General features: G+C 39.3%; 1 protein-coding gene across 1 annotated transcript in view; it reads right to left on the bottom strand.

Moving 5' to 3' along the window:
• EGFR (epidermal growth factor receptor) overlaps nucleotides 1–18,547 on the bottom strand; it is a 1,653,396-nt gene that overhangs the window by 195,390 nt on the left and 1,439,459 nt on the right. The window contains exon 21 of the mRNA XM_044064990.1: nucleotides 307–462. Coding sequence (XP_043920925.1) covers nucleotides 307–462 — 156 coding nt within the window. The remainder of the gene's footprint in view (nucleotides 1–306; nucleotides 463–18,547) is intronic.

The following is an 18,547-nucleotide window of genomic DNA, read 5'->3' as shown; positions in this document are numbered from 1 at the left end:
GCATGGAGATTAGACAAACATGTGTAGCACAAGGTTTGATAAAACATAGTTCATTCCGATACTTTTGGCATTTTGCTCTAGAAGAAACCTTGACATATAACTGCTACATTGCAGTATGCTGTACAGATACACACAGATGTGTGTGTGTGTGTGTGTGTGTGTGTGTGTGTGTGTGTGTGTGTGCGTGCGTGTTATGTGCATATATGTATCACAGCATGTACACGTACAATGTACATTCACATTAAATGAACTTAAAAGTACTTGCATTGTGGGAAACGTTTCCTTTATATTCATCATTCCACTTACTTTGCCTCCCTCTGCATGATATTCTTTCTCATCTGCAGACAAGAGTTTGGCTAGTCCAAAGTCTGTAATCTTCACATGTTGAGGATTCTTAACCAGGACATTTCTTGCAGCCAGGTCACGGTGCACAAGCCGTCTTTCTTCCAGATAACTCATCCCCTGCAGTGTAATGAAAGCATTTAATTAACTAGTAGTATGGACTGAAGTACTGCACTGAGATATGGTGAGCACAAAGAAATCATCTTATACACTGCATATGTTAATATCCTAACTTGTGTGTCATTACCAGCCAGATGGAACTATCAGTATAACAGATTACACTATGCAAGCAAAGTAACTGAACTACAAGACACTTTTGACTGCATGAACTCTTAGTTTACATCCAACTTAAAGTCTGATTCATGGATATCATCTGCAGAAAGAGCCAGTTACATTACAGGTGATGTCTGGGCCATGGTGCTTGGAGGAATGCAGATCAAAAAACAGAATCACATGTGTGTAAGGAGAGGTACTGTCTGCTGCAGTAGGAAATGATTGGCACCCTTACCTCTGTTCAGTATTCCATCTACTTAAACACAGGACCAAATGCAGCAATGGAGAGCAATGCTAACTGGAAAGGCAGCCTTTTCAAATAATCTATGAAAGAAAACAAGGTTATTTTTATCCTGGATGGAATACCACTAGTTTTAAATATGTGTCATCCAATAATATTCTTTAATCAAGGGGGCTCGTCTTTCGCATGATAGGTTTAACCGCACTTGATAGGAATATAAAATGGGCTTGATTTACAATTATACTCATCTGATGACGTTCTCTTATATGAAGATGAAAGTGCTTATCCACGGATTTTAATTTGAAGGTTGCATAGCCTTTTTCTGGAAAATACTTTTGAATAAAACTAGTAGGTTTTAACAGTTTCTCCATTGTTTCTGGATACCAACATCATCTACCCATTTGTTATTTGGTTTATATTTTGAGAAGTTGGCTATTTTTACATGGCTTCAGAAAAACAAGTTGGAAATACTACTCCAATATTTTCACATAATGATTTTGCAGGGTTGAGTCAATCAGTCAGGAATCTGACCCTTTTAGTACAACAGTTGACTCAATGCTTGGGTACTATAACAGCTACACAACAGCCACAGCAACCACAACTATTGGCTCACTATTGAGGTTCCAAGACCCCTTCTCTTTTGCAACAAGCCAGTACTAGACCAGAGGTTTCTATTCAACTTATGAATTTAACTACTGGAATGGCTAATTAAAATACAGACAAATCCCCATCACATTCCAACATCTAATATGTCTAAATTGAGTGAATGGTTGAACAATACTATAAACTTTGACAATTTTAACATTCCTAGGTCCACGAACCTTTCTGATAAACTGATGGAGTTCGACCAGAACTTGCTGAAAACGAAGAAACTACAACTAGATAATGCTTATTTTTTTGGAATGCATAAAAGCAAATCTTATTCCTAAAGGGCTAAGAATGTGGCAATATCCGACAGGACTGATTTCAAATTCTAAGCTACATTTTGATCTATTATCCATGTTCAACAGACATGGATGTAAATATCTGGAGATGCTAGTTAAACATAATCAGAAACAAACTGAATATCTTATAATACAAACTTGACACGAGCATCAAGGAGGGCATCAGATTTGAATAATTCAAATCAGATTATTTACGTATTTTCTGAATATTAACGAACAAGTTAATATAATTAAAAATCATAAGGTAAAAAAACCTAAACCATGACAGGAGGGAATATGCTAGTAATGAAGCATACCCTCCACCTTTTCCATCCAGGATTGGATATATAAGCCAGTCACATTAAATGTAACCACCAATGAAGACCAACAAAATCAGACAGAGGAAGAGATTTTTTTTTAGCTGAAAATGAGCATCCCCCAATCAGATCATCGAGCAGACTTATGGAACAAAAGATGAACCCTCCAAATCAATGGCAGCAACCAAATCTAGGTAAGACCTCCTGGAGGGGAGGAGCGAGGAGTCAGAGAGAACACAACAGTGGCAGATTTTGGCAGATTTTAAATAACAACAATAACAGGTTTCTTGACCATTCAAATAATACTGTTGAGATGTAAGATTCCAGTACGAACTTTAGATACTCCCCATGTGTGGTAACCCAAAATTAAACAGGTGAATTTTCTGTGTTCAACTATTCCCATTATTTGGTGAATGTGAATTCTTGCAATTTATTGTCAAGGGGGCTGACATTTTTGTTCCTAACAAATGAGCAGATTTGGTGACAGCACTAATAGATTTAAAATTGTATACAATAAAGCTGAATTTTGATATACTGTTTCAGAATGTAGATGCAGTTATGGAACCCCTGCATATTTCCAGCACATTCAACCCACCAATTCTGTAGTGTTATGAATGTATATGTGAAGCAGATACAAGGAACACAGTGAAAATGAACATATCAGGGAAGCATAAAAGTAGTCTCATAACATTCAAGAGAAGGATATTGCAAGATCAAAATATGAGAATAATTAAACTGGACAAAGGTGGTGGACATATCATCTTAGAAAAGACAGATTATGAGGAAAAAATGGATGACTTCCTTCAGAATGACACATATCAAATGTCTTCAATTAACGAACTGAACAAAGCATATAATAACATTCATACTGAATTGAACGATCTGCTCACTGATGGTCAGATTTCTAGTAATGATTATAATTTTAAAAGTATCAATAACCCAATTTCACAGACCATCTTTGGAGTCCTGAAGTTACACAAGAACATTCAGCAGCCTCCATTCATATGGATAGTGGATGGAAGAGGCTCCATAACACATCCACTAGCAAAATATTTGGCACTAAATTAAAAATGTTAGTGCAATGTAAATATAACATATGCCACGACTCATGAGATTTCATACAAAAATTAGGAAAATCCCATTCAATGAATCTTGGTATTTCATCACAATAGATGTTAAGGACTTGTACTCTTTGAACCCACATCACAAAGGGATTAAATGGTTTACTGATTTTTTTATTACAGAATATTGAACAGAATTACATCAATGTATACAAGAACCTATTAGAGATTGTGTTAAAGAACAACTTTTTTGCAAGTCCAAGGAGTTGCTATGGGTTCAGCTTATGGCAGTTTGTTTGCCAATACAATAATGATACAATGGGAGAAGAAATTTTTGTTCAACTACCAGTTTTTTGAGAAGTGCAAATTCTATATGAGATACCTAGATGACATTTTTATATTGTGGTAAGGTAGAAAACAACAAATTGAAAATTTCATAGATCATATCAACCATGCAACCACTTTCCTGCACTTCACAGCCCAGGTTCATTATACAGAAATTGTGTATTTTGATGTGTGGCTTATGAAGGATAACACCAACCACTGTCTCATTTCTAAAATCCACCAAAAAGAGACTTACTCAAATAGTTTCCCTCACTTTTCCAGTAGCCATGCTTTAGCCTAGAAAAATACGATGGTCAAAAGACTATATGTCTGGGATGCCTGCATGGTTTGGGATGACTTAGACTTCTGGGATGAATGTGAATTTTTGAAAAGCATGTTTTAAAATAGAGGTTATCCATCTATGTTTGCCCATGACATCATGATGGAAGTATTGAATAAACAGGAGAATATTTTGCCCAGATTTTGAATAATTCCAGCCAATCTAATATAATGCCTAGTACAACTTGTAAAAATGGATATACTAATTCCTTTGTTATGACTTTTTTCAGATAATAGCCCCCAAACTGCAAATATTATGGAATAACTGGATAATTTTGTCCCGGGATAGCCCAACAAGTGATATTATGACCATATCACCTAAAATAACCTTCTAAAAGGATAAGAATTTAAAATTCCTATTGGAGAGAAAAATAAAGCCATGGGATGAAAAAAGTGGCATGTATAAATATGGAAGCTGCACTTATTGTAGATTTACAAGAATTTGTGGTGAATGGGAAAATTCTTAAAATAAGGGGGTGCTACAACTGAAATTCATCTAGAGTAGTTTGTTGTGGCTTATGCTCTACATGCCCTAGTTTTTATATCGGCAAAACAGAGGGAAGACTCCATGATAGGGTATATGAGCATGCATATGATATGAAAAAAACAAAAACTTAACAATGCCCTAGCAAAACATATCACTGATAACCCAAACCACACTTTCCAATTTTTTGTGATTGACGAAGTAGAGTCAAATACAAGAAATGGTCCTTGGAATCTTCATTTAGAAAGATTAGAGCTACAGTGGCAACTGTGATTAAATGCTGCAGTAGCCAGGAATTAATGAATGTGTATCTGTTGCTTGTTTATTAAAACTGAAAGCACTACAGAGATAATCCGCACAGGCCTGCATTTCCTTCCATGCTGCTGGAAAATGTACACTCACTGGAGAGCATAGGTTCATAGGTAGGTACTAGGCTATTGGCCCAAGGGCCTATGTAAGCCTTGCCAACAAGGTTCCCTGGCTTACGCCACCCAAGAAAGTTATTTCCCTGTGCCCCCATTGAGCATAGCCACAGAAGTGATCCCCGGGGTGTATTTCCTATTTCCCATCCACTCATCAAGATTTTTCCTGAAGAGTACTAATGAAGAACTTTGCTTGACATAGATGGGTAGCTTGTTCCAGAGTATGGGAAGTCTCTGGGACAGGAATCTATCTCTCCAGCATGTACTGTTTATTGAGGTGACAAGGTTTAGGTCCCTAGAGTGTGAAGCTTGTAGGGATTGGGATTTCTTTAGGTGTAACATGTCCAACAGCTCTGGGTTTGACATAGGAGTAGGTGATATGCTGCGGAGTAATCTGGAGTTTTTTTAGATGGTCAGTGTAGGGCATCTGTTTGAGGCCAGTAATCCTCTTTGTGAGGTACTTCTGTGGCCTTTCCAACTGCTGCAGATGTCTTGTGAGGTACATTCCAAAAGGGGAATTGTACTCTATAATGGGTCTAATGAGTGTCGAGTAGAGGGGAACAATGACCTCTTTTCTCCTGGATTTGAACCCTTTTGTGATGAGGTGTGCCACGTAGAAGGATTTCCTGACTACTGTGGCAATGTGATTTTCAAAGGAGAGACTACTGTCCACCTGGGCCCCAAGGTCTCTTATCACACATTCAGCATTAAATAGAGTATTGCCTATGTGGTAGTTCATGGGTACAGACTTTTACCAAAGGGGATGACAATGCACTATTTGGCATTGAGCTTGAGGCCATGGCTCTGACACCAGGCATCTGTCTCAGTGAGGCCCTCCTGTAGGATGTCTACATCATTTGGGGACTCGACTATGGCTCCTAGTTTACAGTCATCTGTGAACTTCATTAGCCAGAGGTCTTCTGTGTTAGCCTGTACTTCGGAGAAGTGTTAGCCTGTACTTCAGAGAAGTAGATACCAAACAGGAGAGGTCCCAGGACTGAACCCTGTGGTACTCCACTTGTCACTGGTTTGAAGTCAGATTTGTAGTCTGCATCTTTTACAGTATGGGTTCTGTCCATGAGCCATTTGGCAAATCATCTTGTGACATAGGGATTTATACCTAGTTTAGTGAGTTTAGCTATAATTCCAGAATGGGGGATGGTGTTGAAAGCCTTGGCGAGGTCAAGATAGGCTGTGTAAACCACCTTACCCTCGCCTACGGCTTTGGTGACTGCCTCAAAGAAGTCGATCAGTTTCAGGAGGCATGATCTGCCTTTCACAAACCTGAACTGGGTGGGGTCCAGAGTTTTGAGGTTACTGATGTCTTTGTTTACGAGTTCCATGATGATACGTTCCATGGCCTTACAGACAAGGCTGGTCAGGCTAATAGGGCGATAGTTCCTGGGATCAGTGATGGCTCCCCCTTTGTGGAGTGGGATAACTGTTGCTGTGCGCCATTCAGTGGGCACAAAGCCTGATATGAGGCTATGTTTGAACATGGTGCTTAGGTGGGGAGCCAGTTCATTCTGAAGTTCATGTAAAACACAGCCTAGGATGTTGTCCGGTCCCATGGATGCTGTGTTTTTGTCTTTAGAGAGTGCAGCTTTTACCTGCGTAGTTGTGATTACAGGGGAACTCTGCATTCTTCCTGTATAGATATAGGCCTTTTAGGGGGTGGGGGGGTAAAGTTAGCACTGAACCTATCTGCCAGGATGTTGGCAATATCAATTGGTTTTGTAATTTTCGTGCCATTGTGCTGTAACTCAGAGCAGATATGGGTGTTGCTACTGAGATTATTGACATAGCTATAGAATGCTTTATGGCTGTCCCTAGAATCAGTGGTGATTTTGTTTTTGTAACTAGCTTTGGAGGACCTTATAAGGGATCTCAGCTTCTTACTGAGGCTGACCAGTGAGCTCCTCCACTCATGGGAGTTTATTCTCTTTGGCAACAGTTTCTTCCTTCTGTTGTAGAGTTTATTTATGGCAGGGGACCACCAGATTGGCTTCCTTTTTTTGGAGGATAAGTGTATTGGTTCTGTTTGGGATAGCACAATCCATGCACTCGTGTAGGTGCTTATAGACTGCATTTGTGTAGGATTCAGCAGTCGTAACTGTATTGTCCATCTGCATGGGTGTCATGAAGTTCGCTGCTTCTGTCTTAAAAAGTATGAAGTTGGCTTTGGATACATTTTTTACCATGGTTTCCTTAATGGAGGGTGGGGGTGGAATGTGGATATCTAGGGAGATTAGCTTACGGTTGGATCTGACCAACAAGGAGTTGACTTCAGGTGTGGAACACCGGTCACTCATGTTGGTAATGACTAGGTCTAGGATATTGTTGCCGCTGGTGGGGGTGTGGATCAGTTGATCCAGGGCATTGGAATTTATGAATTTCAGAAAGCGTTGAGCGAAGGAGTTGGTACATGAGTAGTTTTCTCAGTTAATGGTGGGGTAGTTGAAATCACCCATTATTAGGGTGTTTGGTTGAACCCTAATATTTTCCAGTATATCAAGAAAAGAGGAGTGGGAATCCTGGGGCATGGTGGGGGATCTGTAGCAAGCTACAATTTGGATTGCAGTTTTGCCCAGAGTTAATTGCACTTGGATAACCTCGGATGCATTATGCTGAGCAACTAGCCTGGAGGTGTGGATATCCTTAATGAATATGGACACACCTCCGCCTTTCATGTTCCGGTCCAGGTTAGATGGCCGAAAGGTGTGGTATGAGTTATAGCCTGATAATGCAGGGCGTTTTCTCTGAAGCCTTGATTCAGGTCTCATTCACTGCACAGATATCTATGTTCTCCATTTTAAGGAGTGCCTTGAGGGAGTGCTTTTTGAGATTTAGACTTCTATCATTGAGTAGCATTACCCTCAATTTTTGCTTGCCTGCTCCTGTTACATTGGTGAATGTGTCATTTGAACCTTGTCTAAAAAAGGCACTATAGGGGCGGCAACAGCCTTAGCCAGTATCCAGAATCCCAGGGGTGACAGGTGCAGGCCATCTCTGGCAAAGCATTGTGGTCTGTCGGCCATGTCATCCCAGGCAGACAGATACTGTATCCCCTTAGAATGACATCAGAAGCTTAGCCAATTGCTGAAGTCAATCATTTTGTCCTTGTACTGTAGTATCATTCTGGGTGATGGCAGGATGCTACTCAGAGCTAGGGTCATAACTGCCTTGGCTACAAGATCGGAGAGCTCTTCCATGTCTCTTTTCATGTAGATGGAGAATGACAGAGTCATATTTGTACTTGTTGTGGAGTGACCTGAGTGCGTGAATTATGTGGCAGATCCTGGCACCCGACAGGCAGCAGACAGTAACCTTCTCCTTGTTTAGTCTGGTGAGTGGGACATCAGTGTGCCTGACTATAGAATCACCTATGACTAGTGTGTTGGGTACATTGTTTTGGACTATTTAACGATGGATCTTTTCACACAATCTAAGGTGAGAAATAGTTGTTTACTTGTGTTCACTGAAACTTGGCTGAACTCCAGTATAAATGATAGTACAATATATGTGGAGGTGGAGGTGATGTCATTATTTTGTGCTGACGGAAATCAGTCTCCCTGTGGCAAATCTCATGGGAAGTATTTGTGTATACATCAACAACAACTGGTGTACAAACTGTGAAATAATCACCTCTCACTGCTCAGAGAACATTGAGTTCATGTCACTAAAATGTCGGCCCTTCTACTTGCCTAGGGAATTTAATGGAGTGAGCACAGCAGCTGTTTAAATCCCCCCTAGTGCTAATATCAATGTGGCATTAAACATTCTGTATCTGTCAATAAATGACCTCCATAATAAGAACCCTGAGTTTGCCCATATAATTGAAGGTGATTTGAAATCCATATTACCCCATTACCATCAACATGTGAACTTTGCAACAAGATGGGCAAACACTCTGGATAAGTTGTACACAAATGTAAAACTGACCTACAAAGCAGTACCTTATCCACATCTGGGCAACTCTGACCATCCGGCCATCATGCTGCTTCCTGCATACACACCACTACTGAAAATGGCCTAAGGTAGCAGTCTTGGCATTACAGGACTGCTTCGAATGTACAAACTGGTCAGTGTTTACAGATGCAGCTGTAAAGAACCATCATATTGACTTGGAGGAGCATACGAAATCTGTAATGGATTATTTCAAAATGTTTTGATGATGTAACAATCATCAAATGTATCACCATGCATGCTAATCAGAAACCCTGGCTACCTGGTGATATATATGAGCTCCTAAAGGTTAAAAATGTTGCTTTTAAATTAAAAGACAGGGATGCCCTAAGACGGGCTAGAGCAAATCTAAGTAGATGCATAAAGGAGGCTAAGAAGATCTATGGGTGTAAAATTCAGGGACTCCAGATGTCCCTGGCAAGGCATTCAAGACATAACTGACTACAAGACTGCATCCTCCCCATGTGATGACAACACAGAATTTCTGAACAAACTAAATACCTACTACCGCAGATTTGAGATGGACAACAACACTGTGTCAAATAAGCTCCTTGGTGAACAGGGTGAGGAAATGCTGCATCTAAGAACATTTGATGTTCTGAAGACCCTGAGGTGAGTAAACCCAAGAAAAACAGCTGGTCTTGATAATATTATGGGAAGGGTTCTAAGAGACTAATTTACCCAACTATCCACTGTACTTACAGATATATTCAACACATCCCTGCAACTAGCCATTGTACCAAGTTACTTCAGAAATACGACAGTCATTCCCTTACCCAAAAAATCTCAACCGACAAGCTTAAATGATTATTGGGCCAGTTGCTCTTACATCAACAGTAATGAAGTGTTTTGAGCAATTGATCAAGAACCATATCTCTTCAAGCCTACCTGAAACACTGGATACATAGTTTGTTTATAGATCTAACCGCTGCACAGTTGATGCAATAGCTATAGCACTTCATGAATGCTTGGCACATCTAGAGAACAATTCATGGCACATCTAGAGAACAAGAATTGCTATGTCAGAAGGCTGTTCATTGATTTTAGTTTGGCCTTTAACACTGTCATCCCCCAGAATGTGATATCGAAGCTGATCCAGATGGGCATCAACACCCCCCCCCATGTAACTGGATACTGGACTTTCTCATCAACAGACCCCAAAAACTATGTGCAGGAAATAACAGTTCAGTCAGTATTACACTGAGCATGGGTGTCCCTCAGGGCTGTGTCCTGAATCCTCTGCTGTTCACCTTGTTGACACATGACTGCATGGCCAAGTATGAATCCAACAAAATCATCAAGTTTGCGGATGATACCATTGTCGTAGGTCTTGTCAGAAATGGTGAGTAAACAGCCTACAGGGATGAAGTGGAGCATCTGAATAGCTGGTGCAACAGCAACAATCTGGCCTTAAATGTAAGCAAGACCAAGGAATTAATAGTGGACTTCAGGAGGACTCAGGAGATACATCTCTGGAAAGTAAGGGGAGGTGGCAGTGGAAAGAGTCAAAACCACCAAGCTCCTAAGGGTGCACATCTCGGATGACCTATCCTGGTCGACTCACATTAGCGACACAGTGAAGAAGGCACAACAATGTCTGCACTTCCTACAGAAACTAAGGAAGGCAAACCTGTCTCTGTCTATCCTCAAAGCCTTCTACAGGGGAACTATCGAGAGCATCCCCTCAAATAATATCACAGTTTGGTATGGTAACTGCAAAGCATCTGATGGCAAGGCTGTACTGAGGGTAGTAAGAACAGCAGAAAAAGTTATTGGTTCCTTGCTCCCATCCATCGATGATCTGACTCATTGTATGGGAAGGGCTAGGAAGATAATCAACGATCCCACTCACCCTGGCCATGGCATGTATTCCGCCTTTCCTCAGGAAGACGGTATTGCAGGTTACACTGCAGAACATCTAGACTGAACAGGAGCTTCTTCCCTCTATCCATAAGGTTGATAAACTTGAATGTCATGCATGACAGTGAATAATTAGATCAATATGCCACTTGCTATGAAGTATCAGCTACAGTAATTACTCTAGCAAATTGCTTCAATAATTGGTACAGTTAGCCTGATCTCTTATGCTATTACTTCTTGAATGTGCAATAGTCGTGAGTGAGTCACCACTCCATACATGTGCAATATGAACATCAGAAAATATCATACAACTGATGAAGTGCAATATTCTAAGTAATCACAATGTGAAGTCATAGTCTTGCAATACTTACTAGTATAATACTGTCTAATGTCTTCATGTATAGTTGTGGTAATTTATTATGTTGTTAATATTTTAATTATTAGTAAGTGCAATAGTCTTACTGTCATTTAAACTGTGTGTTCATTGTTATGTCTTGCACGGGGACCAAAGCAACATTATTTCAATCAGCTTGCACTACTGTGTATATGTCATTGACAATAAAGTTTACTTTGACTAGAATAAAAGGTCTTGTGTTACCATGAATTTTCTGAAGGATATGAAGCCTGAAACTCAAATGCCTGTCATTATTTAGTGAATTCGATCCTTAATGATTTGCCACAAAAAACAGAAAACCACAAATTGTGCAAGGAACAGAGCCAAAATAGGAAGCAAAAGTCTGGACATTCTGTGAAAATCTGGACAGTTGAGAGGAATGACAGAAGCCAAGATTATTTTTTCAGGGGTTATCAAAACCGCGTACACTAGATTATCGGTTAAGATCATTTGCATTTATTAAGCCCCTGTATTAAAGAATTTTCTGAAATGCTAACAAACATCAATCCCAGTGACAAAACTGAGGCAACAATATTTACTCTTCTGGAATGAAAAGGCACTGATGTATTAACACGAGTTGATGAAGTCAAGCTATGTCTTTTGTTTACCTGTAAATTACAATTAATAAACAAAACTCACTTCTATTAAAGATCATTCCTATGAGTAAGGTACTCACCTAGTTTATCACTGCTGTATTTTAGTAGTAATGTTATATGACTACATTTCCAGCTACATGAGAACCATGCAGCCTTAATACATACTCTCTGAGCAGACGGGATCATTAGGTTTTCCTTATTCGCTTACAAGAGGTTATGACATTGTGTCTGCCTTATCAGAATATCTGTACTTGAAATATAATACCACCAGTATGACTGAATTTTGTTTTGTTAAACCAAATAAAATCAAAGTAAAAGTATTTTAAGTGTAGTACTTCCCACATCATTACTAGCTTATAATGAGAATTACAGAAAGTGAATCAACTTTTTTTTGTTTTGTTTATAATCTAGAAAACATAGTCCTGCACTACTCTTTAGGAAGTTCACTGCAGAAATTCAAAGGGAACATTTATACTTAAAATAATGCAGTTCTTGGATTTTGATGCCAATATTTTCCCGAAGCTGCGTTCCAGTTTGATAAATCTGAGAGAATGAATTACCTAGTGTGGTTACCACAACTTGAAAGCAGAAACATTCTGAAAGTGACAGAGAGAAGAGGAGGAAAAAAAAACAGAAAAGAAAATGAAAGAAAGCATTGTTTAAAGGTTGTATTTAGATAACACTACATCCTGCCGTCAATATTTCTTCAGCTGCTTTTCAACTTAACAAGTCCTGGACTGCCTAAAATGTGGCAGTGACTGTAGAATGCAGTATTTAGATTTAATTTAAAATGACTTCTGAGATTTGCTGCTAGTAATGTTTCTATTGCCTGAAAGCACAATTACAGCCAGAAATGGAAAATACGTTTTTTGCTTTACAAATATTTTAAATTGCTGCTGCCAGATTATTTTCTTTGTATAAGTCTACTTGTTTACTGTGTCTAAGAGTACAGTCAAAAAATGTCCAATTTGCACAGATTTCAGAAAGTGTAGCTCCCACCCATCTCTCCAAATACTGTCACATACCTCTCAACTGTACAGATTTTCTCAGAATGTCCACATTTTTGCCTCATATTTTTGGTCTGTTCCTCATAAAATTTGTGACTTTCTGGCACATCACTGAAGACTGAAGTCACTAAATAATACTAAACAATGACAGACATTTAAGTTTCAGACTTCACATCCTTCAAAAAATGCATAATAATGCAAAATGTGTTATTCTAGCAACTTTCGAAGTTTATAGGAGCAATATTTAAACTCTATCCTTATTTTTAGGCCCTTAACATCCCATTATTTCAGGCTTTGTCCAGATATCCTGCACTGAGATTTTGAGAGGTATGTGTCTCACTGACAGTTGCATCTATTGTATCTCCCATCACAACTACAAGAAAGTTTGTATTTAAATTATCAAAGCTATTACTTTCTATGAATCTAGGTTGCAGCCCACAGTTTGGGCAGTCCTAGTTATATTTCGACATCAGTAGCTCATATTGTTTTTGACAGACACACAGAAAAATATGTAACTAGTTGAGTACAAATAGTATTCCTAGTAATAATTCTTGTTGCCTGTGAAATATCTTTGTTGTCACTGAAATGTAACCTAACCAGACAAAACATTTGTTTCTCTCTCTCTCTCTTATTGCTAGTCACAGTCCTTCTCCGTACTCTGCTCACTGTTATGCAGAAGATATCTCCATCTTTTAGGCTATAGTCCTGCATTTATAATCTGGTAAGGTGTTTCCAACACTGCAGTATACACCCAGGCATACCTTTCAACCTGCAGACATTAAAATAGGTGCAAAGGCATTTAAAAACAAAGTATAACCAGCCAAAACGTGAGCATCTAATTATCCCAGAATTTGAATACCAAATAGCTCTTCCTGCAGGAATACAACATACTACTTGGAAAAATGTTTAAAAAACAGAATGTGACAAAAATGGTGGAAAAAATATAAACACTTTATCAAGGAGACAGTGTAGTATCTGTAGACTAATTATGATGCTGTAAATGAATTCAATGCAACCTTTGTAAATGTCCTAGCCAGCGAGACTAAATACATATACAATTTCACTATCCAAAAAGAATAGAATGTGAATGCAGGATAAAGAAAAAATAAATGTGGAAAGAATGGCAAAAATATAAAACACGACAATATCTCAAAAACTTCAGAATGCTCCAGAAGTGTACTAAAAAGCAAGTAAATATAGACAAAAACTATACTATACATTAACAACATTCAGAATTATAGTAATCACAACCCTAAAAGAATTCTGGTCAGTCATTACAGAAATCTTACATTGCGGCCAACAATTCAACCCTAACCCCTTTTCCAGTAATTCACCACCTGAAACTGCAATTCAACTCTTAAGTCATAGATAGTATAGAGTCTCTAACTAAGGATTCCCAGACATCTAATCCCAACCCTGCCCAACAGCCACATATCACCACATCCACCTTCAAACCCATGACAACATCCTATACAAAACTACATTTGCACTCAAACCATGATCTACTTCATAGGTGGTTACTGGGCTACTGACTCAAAGGTCTTTGAAAGCCTAGCCATGTGTACCCAATATAACACTAGAGAAACCCAATATAAAGGATCTTATCAAAACTCAAGATCTTAGTTAGCATTGACTGCTCATATCTAGGAGGGTCATAGATGAAATCCCAGCAGGAATTTACAGTTTCCCATCCAGTCATCCAGGCTACACTTAAACAGAGTCATAGAGGGGCTCTGTTTGACGTGAATTGGTAGCCTATTTCAGAGGAGTGGCAATCTCTGAGACATTTCCTGTGTCTCCAGCAGGTTCTATTTCATTCTTTCTTTCTTTCGTTATTTGCTTTTTGTTTACAGAAAAGTCCACTAGACCAAAAGTACCCATTTTCAGTGAAGGCCCGGGGAGAAAACCTTCACAGTACAAAAAATAACAGTCAAAGATTACAAAGTTGAAATTATAAAGAAATTACAATGGAAATTACAAAGAAATAACAAGCAAGTTGTTGAGGAAAACCAGAGCTGATGTATATTGCCATTAGTACAATCTTAAGCAATCAGCATAAAGTAAGTATGTACATAAGCTTATCGTGTCTATAAACTTTCTGTAGTGTAGTACTGTCTTACACAAAAACGATGATGAGAAATAAGGGGTGATACATAAGGGGGTGAGGGGGGTTGGTGCAAGTACACTTCCACAATGAAGAAAGATGAGTATGTATGCAAGGTTTGAAATGAGAAGGATTTTGAGTTGTTCTAATGGATAGAGTAAAGCATTCTGGTTCTTGGCTATTGAGAATGAGTAAAGAAGCTGGCCAGGTGAGAGGTTAGGTTTGTGGACCTATAAGAGCTTCTGGTCTCCTGATCTAAGGGGTCTATTTGGGACGTAGAAGTTGAATGTTGAGCTCAGGGCAGGGCAGTTTTGCGGTTTGAAGAGTATTTTGTCAGCTGCAGATAGTTGCAAGTAGGAAGGTACTTTGGAAATTCTAGCCATTTCAGTGATTTCAGGGCAGTGCAGTGATGGCTGGAATATTTGGAGTTGGTTGTAAATTTGTCGATTTTATTGTGGCACATCTGTAGTTTGAGTTTAGAGGAGCTTTGGATATTAGTAAGTGGAGGGGCACCATAGAGGAGAGAAGGTAGAAGGTATGTTGTGGCTATGGTTATTCTTGTGGATGGGCTTAGGAAGTGATTATGTCTATAAAGGGTTCCAAGTTGGAAATGTGTTTTGCTGATATTATGTTGTATATGAAGATCGAATTTCATGTGTTCATCAACAGTGATTCTAAGGAGCTTTGTATGACTAATGACTTCAATTATTTATGAGAGAAAAGAAAGTGAACTTGGTCTTATTTATGGGAAATGTTTTTTTAGGGGAGAAAAGTATGACTTTGGATTTTTTAGGGTTTAGGGCTAGGTGGTTATTGTGTATCCAGGATTCAGTGGATGAAAAGGTCTTTTGAGTTAGTATTAGTAAGTTTGAGATAGAGTAGAATTGTCTGCGTACTGAATGACAGATACTTGAGATAGTGATGACTGGCCAGGTTATTTATGTCACAGGCCAGGTTAAGGTCCCTGGAGCAGGTGCCTCTTGCCCCTTTTGACTTGAAGAAGTGCATCATTTCCATTAGGTTTGGATCCAAGACCGCTCTGTAGGCCAGGCATAAATCTCCTCTAAACAGTCTGTACCCTACTAAGTGCAATGACAGTACAGTCATTCTGTCAGTCTGTCAATGCATGACATGCCGGAGACTAAATTTTGTTGGTCAGAAATCTCTGAGGTCTCTCAAGTTGCTGCAGGTGCCAGGTAAGGTACATATGAAAGGGAGCACTGTACTCAATTATTGGCCCGATGAGAGTCAAATACAGGCGTGTTATGACCTCTTTCACTCTTGGGGCAATGCCTTTGCTAATGAGGTGTGTAACGCAGAATGCTTTCCTTACCATAGTAGACACATGGTGGTCAAAGTTTAGGCTAAAATCAACTTCTGTTCTGTTCCCAAGTCTCTCACTACTGACTTGTTACTTAGGGCATTATTACTGATATGATAGTCTACAGGGATATTATTTTTACCAAAGGGGATGATAATGCATTTCTTGGCATTGAGTTTGAGTCCATGGCTTTGGCAACAGTCATTGGCTTGTGTAAGTCCCTCCTGAAGTATATTGGCATTGTTTGGGGATTCAATTATTGCACCTAATTTGAAGTTGTCAGCAAACTTAGTTAGCCACATCCTCTCTGTTTTGGCCTGAACTTCTGAAAAGTATATTCCAAACAATAAGCACTGACTGATGTGGAACCCCACTGGTGACAGGTCTGCTGGTTGAGGTAAAGTCCCCAACTTTGACTGAGTGTGATCTGTCGGTGAGCCAGTTAGCAACCCACATGACAACATAAGGGTTGATATTCAACTGAGAGAGTTCAATGATACCTGAATGTGGGATTATGTTGAAAGCCTTGGCTAAGTCAAGGTAAGCTGTGTGCACAGACTTGCCTTTGTCTATGGCTCCGGTGATGCTTTAAAAGAAGTCCACCAGGTTTAACAGGCATAACCTGTCTTTGACAAAACCAAACTGTGTCAGATCAAGGGTTTGGGAATCACCTATATCCTTATTTATAAGGTCCATGGTATTCATTTCATGGCCTTACAGATAAGGCTGGTTAAGCTTTTGGGTCTCTAGTTCCCAGGGTCTGTTGTTATAAACCCTTTATGAAGGGGGAAGATGGTTGCTCTTTTTCATTAAGCAGGGACAAAACCAGACAGAACCTAATGGAGTTACTAACTCATGTTTTAGACCATCTAAAACACAACCTGGGATGCCATCCGGTCTCATAGAGGCTGTGTTTTTGGCCTTGGAGACAGCATTAATGACTTGCTCTTTAGAGATGCAAGGTAGGGAGATGATGACAGAATGCTTTCTGTAATGTTTGGGGGGGACAGGGGAGTGACATTTTCATCAAACTTGTCAGCTAATAGGTTAGCTATTTTTGCAGGATCAGTGTGTGCAATGCCATCCACAGCTAGTTTAGCACACATCTGGTTCCTACCTTTTAGGTTATGGATATAGTTAAAGAATGCCTTATGAATATCCCCTAGCTATGGTTGCTAAATTTTTATCGAAGTTGACCATACAGGATTTTATAAGTTGTCTTATTTATTTTTTCAAGCACAGGAGGGTGTTCTTCCAGTGCTGGACCTCTCTTTTTTATTCTTAGACAGCAACTTCTTCCTGTTGTTGAATAACTTATTAATGCTAGATGTCCTCCAGTGAGGTGCTTGAGGATCTTGTTTTGATCCTATCTGGTACAGCAGTGTCCATAAATTTGTGTAAGTGATTGTACAGGGCATTTGTGTACACCTGCCTATAGTTGTCAGTGCCATCTGTGGGAACAAGAGCTTGGAAATTATTTATGCCATCCCTTAGTAGGGTATAATTAGCTTTGGTGAAAATGTTTAGCCTGATTTCATCTAAGAGGGGTTCGGGTGCTATGGCTACTTCAAATGTGACTGGTTTGTGATCAGATTTAACCAGTGAGGGTCCTACACTTATGGTGGTGCAATGGTCAACCATGCTGGTGAGGACCAGGTTGAGAATATTTTAGCCAACTGTGGCACTGCATACTGTTTGTTCCAGGGAATTAGTTTTAAAGTCCAGGAACCTTTGTTTAAGCATGTTGGTAATTGTATACAGTTTCCCAGTCAATGGAGGGATAGTTAAAATTACGCATGACTAGAGTGTTTGGTTGTAATTTGATTGACTCAAGTACGTCCAGATAAGCACCATGGTATCAATGTTCATTGAAGGGGCCTACAGCTAATGATGAAAGGGGGTCTTACCCACAGTTAGTTGGACTTGGAGCAACTTCATGGAGTTTTCCTGTCTAACCAGTCTAGATGTGTATTTATCTTTGATAACGATAGATAGATACCCCTCCAATAAGACTGCAAAGAAACAAACTGCAGCCAAGGACAGGACCACAAATGCAAACAGTTCTCTTTATTGGATAAAACCACAATAAACGTTAACCGCTTTCGTCCCCCATAAAAATTACACGGGACTTCTTCAGAACAAAAACCATCTGCACAGACCAGGTTTAATTATTATTATACCATGACCCCCCCCAAAACGTGCACGCTGATTGGCCAGCGTGCACATTGTAAATCGAGTTATACTAATGGAAAAAGGTCTGGTCGCCCGGACTTTTTTCCATTAGTATAACTCTACTTTTAAAACACTGTCTCGCTATATTAAATGGGTTTAACATAGCGAGACAGCTTTAAAATAAGCAACGGAGATCTCCGTTGCTTATTTTAAAGCTGTCTCTATGCTAAACCCATTTAACATAGCGAGACAGGTTTTAAAAAGCAACGGAGAAAGCAAGATCTCCGCTGCTTTTTACTGTTCGCTATGTTAAATGGGTTTAACATAGTGAGACAGTTTAAAATAAGCAACGGACATCTCCGTTGCTTATTTTAAAACTGTCACGCCATGTTAAACCCATT

The sequence above is a fragment of the Protopterus annectens genome, chromosome 3.part0 (assembly GCF_019279795.1).
Source record: "Protopterus annectens isolate FY-2018-M chromosome 3.part0, PAN1.0, whole genome shotgun sequence".
Classification (NCBI taxonomy): Eukaryota; Metazoa; Chordata; order Ceratodontiformes; family Protopteridae; genus Protopterus; species Protopterus annectens.
This window is presented reverse-complemented; position numbering and strand designations above follow the sequence as displayed.